General features: G+C 32.4%; 1 protein-coding gene across 1 annotated transcript in view; it reads right to left on the bottom strand.

Moving 5' to 3' along the window:
- Positions 1-3126: 3126 nt before the first annotated feature.
- The window catches only part of LOC106464293 (lachesin-like), a 216417-nt gene continuing 209209 nt past the window's right edge, over positions 3127-10334 (bottom strand). The window contains exons 8-10 of the mRNA XM_013924420.2: positions 6586-6681; positions 5577-5675; positions 3127-4851 (exon numbers count right to left, since the gene is read on the bottom strand). Of these exons, the coding sequence (XP_013779874.2) occupies positions 4745-4851; positions 5577-5675; positions 6586-6681 (302 nt within the window). The 3' untranslated portion in view covers positions 3127-4744. The remainder of the gene's footprint in view (positions 4852-5576; positions 5676-6585; positions 6682-10334) is intronic.

Genomic DNA, 10334 nt, shown 5'->3' with positions numbered 1-10334 from the left:
ATTAATAAGTGTGAAATTGTCCCGTATTTTTTTTTTCAGTTTATGTTTCCTGGTTACACCAAGTTAATGAACTATTTTCCAGTTTAGAGATTCTACAAGAGAACCGAGTTTTATCAATATGGTCCAAAACTCTCGCATTAATAAGTGTGAAATTGTCCCGTATTTTTTTTTTCAGTTTATGTTTCCTGGTTACACCAAGTTAATGAACTATTTTCCAGTTTAGAGATTCTACAAGAGAATCGAGTTTTATCAATATGGTCCAAAACTCTCGCATTGATAAGTGTGAAATTGTCCCGTATTTTTTTATTTTTTTTCAGTTTATATTTCCTGGTTACACCAAGTTCTTTGCAAATATCCTGATTTATATGTATGCTGAACAACAGGGAATCCTTAATATCCGCGACAATTGAAATTCTCTTAGGCAGGATTAGAGTAAATTAATCTACGAGACCTTTTTTTTCCTTTTATTAGCTATATTTTTGGTTGTCAGCAATACCAAACGTGGGGAGCGTGCGCATATCCGATTCGATTTTACTACTCATCAGGATCTCTATCAGACTACCTTCAAATTGAAATTATTTTAGGCAGGATTAGAGTAAATTAATTCACGAGATCTTGGGTGTGGTCAAATACATCAATCCAAAGGGTTTGATCTCCTGAGTTCAAAACTGTAATTAGATTTCAAATCGGTTAAGAGATGAAATAGGTATGAGCTAAAAGTTTGTACTTGAAAAACTCAGAGCCACTCTAGAAGCCGCTATGCCGCGGCTAAAATGGTCCAATTACGAAAAGTTTAAAATGATTTAATTGAGTTTTGAACTAATTTACTAAACAGTTGAACGTTCGATAAACAGTAACAACTATTTGTTTTGAATTACAAAAAATATAAAAATCAAAAACTAGTAATCAGTTTATTTCATTTACTTCAAAGGTGCGATATATATACTGTAGTATCATTGAAGTATGATATTCTATAGAGATAATCATGGCTTTATTACAGCAGATTTTTGAAGTGAATAAATAGCAGGAATACAAGCAAAATACCATTTACGCTACTTTTTTTCAATCTTAAAAGTATTTGTTTTATGGTTGTGAATGTTCTTAAATAATTAAGCCAAATTGTAAGATACAAAACTGTTAACTCTAAATTACCCCTCACACCTTTTTCAGAAACAAGGAATAAAATTTCTTATACATCCTGATAAGCGTATTTCATTAAATAAGAATACGTAAAATATTTTTCATGATAATTTTGTGACTTTCTTTTTTATTAATATTTATAGAAATAATGTGTTTACTCTGTTTTACAGCTTCAAGGAAACTAAACTATCAAAAATATATTCGTAATGTAGATTATTTTGATGTGCCTTTACTTTTTTAATTGCCTCTTCTTTTTGAATGTCTTTCCTTTTAAAGTGCTTTTCCTTTTTTTGAAGTGCCTCTTCTTGTTTGCCATTCAAAGCCCTTTAGGGAAATAATTTTATTATGTAGTTTATTTGTTTGTTTCAGAATCTTCGGTAAAGGTTCACAAAAGACTACCTGTGCATAACCGTCCTTATTTTGTAGTGATAAACTAGAGGGAAGGCAACTAGTCAACAGAACCCATCGCTAACTCTTGAGCTACTCTTGTCTAATCGAGCATTGGGGTTTGAAAATCATTCTTATGACGCACCCAAAGTGCAAACCATACTTTTGCTGAGAATCATGAACTATCGGCTTCGCCGTTCGACCACGCCAACCAAACGGCCACGCTCGGCCCTACCAGTAAGAGGAACAGTATATAATAAAGAATAAGCCACACATAAAGATCCTTACTTCAGAATTTTACAATATAAGTTTATTTGAAACGAAAGATGCTACAATAGCTATTTCTTTGCAACCCGTTTTATATACTTATATATGATATCTTTTATTTTGTGATTTAGTTCCTTAAACTATTCAACTTTCAGATTACAATTTAAAGTTTGCAAAAGCTTTGTTTTTAACTTTTCTATTTTGTTGTGACATGCTTTTTTTATAATGGATGTTTGAGTACAAGAAAACAGATCAAAGGAAACATGGATTTTACAGCATAACAATCTGTACCGTTAGTGTAATAATCGATAACGTTAAACTATTTTTACATAACACATTGAAATAAATTCTTATCTAAAATTACGTCATGCTTTTCTTTCAAACATACCGCGGAAATTAAGCATACCTTAATTTCGATTTTTCACTATTTTATTTCTCAGATTTGATATTCTAATAACGTGACGTCACGCACGAAAAGCTTCTTTTCTTAAACCATGTTTTGTTTTGGTCAGACTGTGCAATATCCTTATGCACAACATAGTCTGTGGACTTCCTTTAAGTAAAGGAAACGCATATCTACACTACTTAAGTTTCAGTCAGGAGATGATGATGGATCATTGGTCAAAAATAAGATTTCTAATATAAGATCTTTCACACCTGACTCCCCCCCCCCTATTTTTACCGGATGACCGTAATTCGTATTTAGGATTAGTAAAACTAGGTAAGAAATATCGCAAAAATATAATGCTGTCAGGTATAAATGGTTGAGTATTTAAAACTGAATAGTCTAGTATGCACTGTATTTTCTACGGAAACGGTCTGATATACATACTGAACTTTGGTCTCGTGACTAGGGCGTCTCAAATCAACATGTTTGTTTAATTGTAACTAGTATTTTTGTCACGGGAAGTTATTAGATTTTCTGACGATGATGTGTGGAAAGGGAAGTTTAATAGCTAAAATTTTCAGTATCTTTAATAAAGTAACTTTTTATCCCTCTTCTGTAAAGGGTACAAAATGCTTCGAAGAGAATGCATTGAATTTCCCACAATAGAGGAATATACAATATTATCTAAGTAAGCGTCAATTTTCTTATACATCTAACACTGCTAGGTCTTTGCCTGGACAATATTTTATGGAAGGCATGATTACGAAGACTGAACTTTTCAAAGTGAAGATACAACTTTTTAGTTTATTTTACCTTACCGTGACATTATCAGGTACATGTTTATGTCGTATGCATATCTAAAGCTCTTTTTGTTTTTGCGGCATATCAAATATTTAATTATCGAACGTACACAGCGACCTTTTGTAGTATGTTGCTTTTTTTTTTGTGTGTGTGTATTCTCAGCGGTTACCCTGACTATCAAAAATCACATTAGCGTTTGTATGCTTTTGATGTCTATTTAAAGCAAGATAAAAGTTTGAAAAAACTGACCCGATCTACTAACCTAGTTGTTGGAAATTCGGAGAAGCAGATAAAATTCAAGTCTTACGATGCTAAGAAAAAGAATTATATAATGAATGTTATTAAGAACAATTATATTTCGCATAAAACTCTCTACAATAAGTACTAAACAATGAAATAAACACCATTATTGTTGTACAATGTTTACGATTACCTCAAGAACCAACTAGTACAATATATATTTAAATATGATAATTCAAAATAGTACAAAAAAGGAAAGCTTAAGTGACTGAATAATTATTACGTCATATGACTTAATAATTATTATGTCATACTTGCTCGTGCTTCTTTACGAACACTGTAAGACGCTTTTACTTTAAACATAAATTTTCATTCATTTGGCACAAAAACTCTTCCCTTTTGCTTGTTCTCTTGCTTCAGTACCAATACATGACAAAAGAGTTCTATAACTCGGATATTATTATGACGTCACAGAAAGTCACTAGATATACTCAGAATTATCTAGTCACGAAGGCTGAATGGTGAGCTACTGGGTTACCTGCAAGTAATGCTCATTATAAGCCATGAAAACATTTTTATATATCGAGAGAAACAAATAATTTAACAACGTACAAAAGTAAGTTTTGCAAAGTAAATAGTTACGTTCGGGGCTTAGGAAGTGAATTTCGTACACTTAAATATAATTAACACCTTTTCTAAACACTTTCAAGAAGTCATCCCAATCGACGATGCTGATTGGACACCGGTTGATTAGGAAAACACTTATTTTTCCGTTTACAAACGCCACGTTTAACACAGTAATTTCCATTAAAATAAATTAAAATTTAACTGTCAGTAGCATTTTCCGCGTTCCCTTCATTGTTATCCAAATAGAGTTTCAATTTTTAGAGAAAACATAGAACAAGCATCATATTGACGCAGCTTTAGAGAATGTGAAATATTAGCAAGAGATTCTTAACGCGTTTAGAGAGGAATTTTTCGGTATCCAAAGACAACATTATAAATTTTGGCTTCGTCTTAAATGGTCTAATTAGATGTTATCTACATATCAGGTGATTTTTATGTTAGGGCCATCTATGTAATGTAATACACTAAGTACACGAATTTTTGAGTATTCCATTATAAACATTGCTCCATAAGGTCATCTTTTCATCCACAGAAACGCAAGTATATATTTTCAGCCACAGTGAAAGTAAACGTATTTTCTGACTTTTGACTAAACTTCGAGAATTTGAATTCAAGCCTTACGTATCGTGAATCAAACTCTTCGCCGTTTTTAGTCACCAGTTTTCATTTTTCTAGAGAAGAACTGTTCAAACATTCCTTTCAGTAATCCGTCCAACGAAAAGTGCCATATTTTTAAATAAGATAATCCTTCAGTCTAAAAGCGTTTTATTGTTCAGTGGTAAAAACTCTGTCAGTTTTAGAATATTTTCTGGAGTAAAGTATCGATCGAATAACAACCCGCCGCCACTACAGTTATACAAGCCCTGCCTTTTCCCGCCCAGGTCTCGTAGATGTTCAATAGACTGAAATACAGCTTGTCAACATGCTAAACAACAACAGCAACTCTAGTAGGACTTGTCCAAGTATATGGTTTACAACGTATCTGATACCAGCGTTTTTAGCTGTAAAAGAAAGAAACGACATATTATCAAAGTCACAGTCAAATCACACAACAACTTTTAGCAAATGAGTTATTACTGGTTGTATTCCTTCGTGATTATACAATCTTGAACAGAAAAGTTAATACCCGGGATAATGATTTTATTTACAGTCGTTATGTAAACTTCTAAATGGAATGGAAAATCATATTGATATATATATGCCCAATACATGAAGTTATTTTGCTAGAAACCGAACATAATATCTGTTTAGTTTAGAAAAACAGAACAATATTTTGACTTTTTTTCTAAATTATAACTTCTAACGTACAACTTGTCATAAAATAATTTACCGAAACGTGCTGAAGAACAGCTCAAAAGTTTGTTTTAACTTATTTTTTGTAAGATTGGAGAAAGTCTTAACACATTCTAAGGACGTAACTTATCAAAACCATTAAAGTTTCTTGAATCTCACAGAATCAGGGAAAATAAACGTGTTTATTATCACCAATTTGCTGAAACTGAACAAACTCCTATCACGCTCTTATATTATTTGGCTTAAATAAATCCTTGAAGGTCTTTGAACAACTCTTATGATTTAAACTTTTACTGAGTTTGAATCATGGCAATCTGGACTCATTGATCATTGAATATTCGCGTTTGTAGAGAAGGAAGTAGATCAAAAGGAAAGCTACTATTGTCAGATATTCACTGGGTCGCCACCAATAACTTAATGTGAATACACTTACACGGATGTGGCTGTAGGTCAGGTTTCTGCCGAGGACGTCGGTCACTCAAGCCTGTGTAACTCAAGTTTTCTTCTTTCTTCTTGGAGTCAAGTCCTTTGGCTAGAAAGCCCAGAAACAGCATTAATTTGAAAAAAAAGACCGATGTTTTTAATTGGAGGTTTTAGAACTTTGTTTTTATTCTTGAGTTATCCAGAGATCCTAATTCAACAAGGAAAAGTGCACACTTTTATTAAAGTCACAGTCCAATCACACAGCAATCTTTAGCACGTGAGTTACTATTGGTTTATCCCTTCATGATTAAAAACTTGAAGATAAAAATGTGTAACCGCAATAATGATTTTATCTACGTGTAAAATTGCATATTTGTCACTTACGGCGTTAGGAAATGTCATTAAAATTCAATAACTGAGCAAATATTTCGAAAAGTCACTTTTAATAACTCGAAACAACATAACTCTGTAACGATGACCTGTGTGTCATAAAAAATAATCCAATAAAAATCGCACTAATTATTAGTTCTTTAAAGTTATCTCAGAATACACTGTTAAGAAGACTATGTAGATAATTTAGAAAGTTCGGGGTTCTCCAGGTTTCCAGAACAATTAATCAAGGAGAAATAAATGTGCATGAATATATTCGTTTGCAAACAGACCTAACCACCCACTCGCCATGGCTTTAGAGGATGAATTGTGCCTATTCATTTTTGCAAGTCTTATAACATTAAAGTAACAGGAATAGTGTGGAACCAGCCATTTAGTTAAATGAACAAAAATTTACAGCCATTTTATGAAATTAGTGGAATCAAAACGCTGTAACTAAAAACACCTGGACTCTTATGGTAGTAAAACTTCTGCATGACAGAAACTTAACGGTGCTAGTCCAACAACATAGTAAACAAGCACTCCAACATGAAAAGCAAAAAAAGAGGACCTCGTGTTTTAACGGCCTTCATATCAGATAATACACTGAGGTTCATATTTACTGTACGCTAGCAAACGGAACAACAAACCTGATGAATTTTGAACTTTGTCTTTTAGAGAATTGGATGTTGGTAAATCCACAGATTTTCGTCCCTGCGAGCTGAAGTTTTTGCTTTCATGAGACCCTAAAAGGAAGTTTACAAGTTATACATTAAATTTTAATAATAGAACACCAAAGTTATAGATCAACTTTTAATGATATAACACCAAAGTTATACATCAACTTTTAATCATAGAACACCAAAGTTATACATCAACTTTTAATGATAGAACACCAAAGTTATACATCAACTTTTAATCATAGAACACCAAAGTTATACATCAACTTTTAATGATATAACACCAAAGTTATACATCAACTTTTAATGATATAACACCAAAGTTATACATCAACTTTTAATAATAGAACACCAAAGTTATACATCAACTTTTTATGATATAACACCAAAGTTATACATCAACTTTTAATCATAGAACACCAAAGTTATACATTAACTTTTAATGATATAACACCAAAGTTATACATCAACTTTTAATGATAGAACATCAAATCTCAAACAATGTAATTCTCGAGGAAAAGCAGAACTTTGTCATCGAGGGGTAAAGAACGATGCCTACTCATTGTGATCAATGAGGTTAAGATAGTAATTTTCGTTACGTCGCACAACAATATCAAATCTAAAAACGTAGTTACTATTATTTATAATAGTTTTCGTTTGTTTATTTGAAGTTAAGCACGAAGTTACACAATGGGCTATCTGCGCTTTGCCCAATAGTTTTCGTAGACTTTATTCCCTTGTTTTATTTTTATTTTAGACTTCTCTTTGTCACATATAGTATAGACATACCAATAAACAATTAAATATACAAAATACGAGGTTCCCACGAAGCTTAATCAGCTTATTTTGGAAATAATCCTTAATCACTGTGACCATAAATTTCTGTGTGAATCAATAGATGTAAATAAACAAAACACAAAACTATTATTCATAGTAGTTTTCGTAATTACTGTTATTAATAATAGTTTTCGTAGTAACTGTTATTCATAATAGTTTTCACAGTTCTTGTTATTAATAATAGTTTTCGCAGTTCTTGTTAAATAATAGTTTTCGTAGTTCTTGTTAAATAATAGTTTTCGTGGTTACTGTTATTAATAATAGTTTTCGTGGTTACTGTTATTAATAATAGTTTTCGTAGTTACTGTTATTAATAATAGTTTTCACTGAGTTTCGATCCAAACAAGACAGAGGTATCTGATACAAACGTCGAAATGAGCAATAAGTATATAATGGAACATATTCGTTACTACCAGGGTGTAATGACAACATGAAATAAGCAAACAACAAATGCGACGAAACACAATAAACTTAGTCACTTGATAACGTGTGAATGCTATAAATCAGTTATTCTATAAACTATTTTGAGTAATAGCCAAAGCATATTTCACGTTTATCCTGATGTTAAATGAATAATGTGTCGATGGTGAACATGAATTGAGAAAATGACGGACGCCTTTTCTACGATTTGTCCATATATATAATTAACATTATTTACATTGCTTACCTTATTTTCTGATTTAGAGTTTATCAAATGTTTTGTTTGTGTATATATTTTTTCTAGTCTATAAGTGATACACCAATTCAACCACACTTAGTGATGCAGCGCCCTCAGTCATTCAAGCGTCACATAAAATACTGGTCTTACGTAACGTTGAGATCATTTGATTTTTAGAACAATTCGTCATTTGTTAATATGTATATAAATATATTAAAGTGACCTCATATTAGAAATTTATGTTTATCGATTTTATACATTTAGATGGGAATCAATGTTTCCACCTCAAAAAGTGAGATTTTGAACATGAGTTACAAGTCCGTTTTAACGTGTATACATGGACAACAAGGGTTTTTTGCAAAATGTTCGATTTATGATTTACATCAGCCAAACAAAACGTACTACAAAAAAGATGATTAAAAGCCATAAATTCGTAAAATTTTGTATTTATTTTTCATAATTTCGTATTCTTTATTTAATTAGAGTTCAGCATATATTTTGAGAGTAATATTAGAATATCTGAACGTAGTTTACTTTGTTCCTGTAAACCGATTATCAAAATACCTCTTCTGACTATAGGAACAAAACACAATAATAACTTTTTTCTTTTTACTTTTCATGCAAGTTATTTATGTTTGTTTTTGTTTGTTTTGAATTTCGCGCAAATCTACAGGAGGGCTATCTGCGCTAGCCGTCCCTAATTTAGCAGTGTAAGAATAGAGGGAAGGCAGCTAGTCATCACCATCCAACGCCAACTCTTGGGATACTCTTTTACCAACGAATAGTGGGATTGACCGTCACATTATAATGCTCCCATGGCGAGTCGAGCACCCTAACCACCCGGCCATGCCAGGCCAGTTATTTATGAAAATGATTATCTACATGAATTGTAAATATGATTTCATTTCACATTTATCGGCAATTTTTTATAGAAAAACATAGAAACAAATAACCCAGATGAATAAAACAATACTGAAAGAAAATATATTGTTGACATCCGATGACAAAATTATTGTGTGTTGACGTATTGTTTTCCTTTTGTAACAGTAAGACTAGAGGGTCACTCAGTAGAGCGTTGATCATATTCGGTTCTCAAAAAAATAGGGAAATGTGTCCGTATTTCCATCGTTATGAACGGACACGGACCATTTTCAGCAGGACAATGAGAAATAATATTCTATATAAGTCCAAAAAGTTTCATCAAAATCTGATCATTTTTGACTGAGGTATAGAGCAAAAATAGTGTGAAAAATCGGCCCTCATGTTAACAGATAGGGAGTTTTAGGATTTTCATAAGCTTGTTGTAACCTTGACCATCCAAGAACTATTATCTACTAAGCTGGGTCACAATCCAAATGTACACCAACTTTCGTCCAAATCCATTCAGCCGTTTTCGAGAAATCTTGCTGACAAACACACATACACAGACAGCGGTGAAACATACCCTCTGTTCAACTAGCTAGTTAATTATAATAATAACTATAGCATTACTATCAGAAAAAACAGTTTTCCGGGATTTAAATATACATAATTCTAGTTCATTAGGTAGGAATAGTAATATTAGCAGTCGTCTCTGCTGAGCGCGTGCTACAGAATCTGATTCATTCAAGAAACATGTGCTTTTGGCGGCCTCTAGTGGCAAACTTATCTAACCTGTTTCTGTTACATGACATGGTACGAAATGACTTTAATTTTAACGTTGTGGCTTCCCTCTAATATGCTATATTAGTTGTTAAAATTTCATGATGTCAAATTTCTGACATTTATAGAAATATGTTACCATGTAACACGCCATGCTTTTCTATGCGACAAGTTTGTACTCATGGTGCTACCTATCACATTCCGTGTGTTAATAATGGCTGGAGACGGCTTGAATGGGTAATGAAGAAAAACTTTAATACAAGTTATACATAACAGCAAATGTACAACGTTTCGACAAGGTTTTGTCATCATCAGGTACCTGATGAACTGCTACGTGAATTCTTGTGGTTACTTCAAGGTGTAACACAGTCCTTGTAATCAAGAACTGCTACGTGAATTCTTGTGGTTATTTCAAGGTGTAACACAGTTGTTGTAATCAGTAACTGCTACGTGAATTCTTGTGGTTATTTCAAGGTGTAACACAGTCGTTGTAATCATGAACTGCTACGTGAATTCTTGTGGTTATTTCAAGGTGTAACACAGTCGTTGTAATCATGAACTGCTACGTGAATTATTGTGGTTA

The sequence above is a fragment of the Limulus polyphemus genome, unplaced genomic scaffold, assembly GCF_000517525.1.
Source record: "Limulus polyphemus unplaced genomic scaffold, Limulus_polyphemus-2.1.2 Scaffold1611, whole genome shotgun sequence".
NCBI lineage: Eukaryota > Metazoa > Arthropoda > Merostomata > Xiphosura > Limulidae > Limulus > Limulus polyphemus.
Note: the sequence above shows the minus strand (reverse complement) of the source record. Positions and strands in the feature narration are given on the sequence as shown.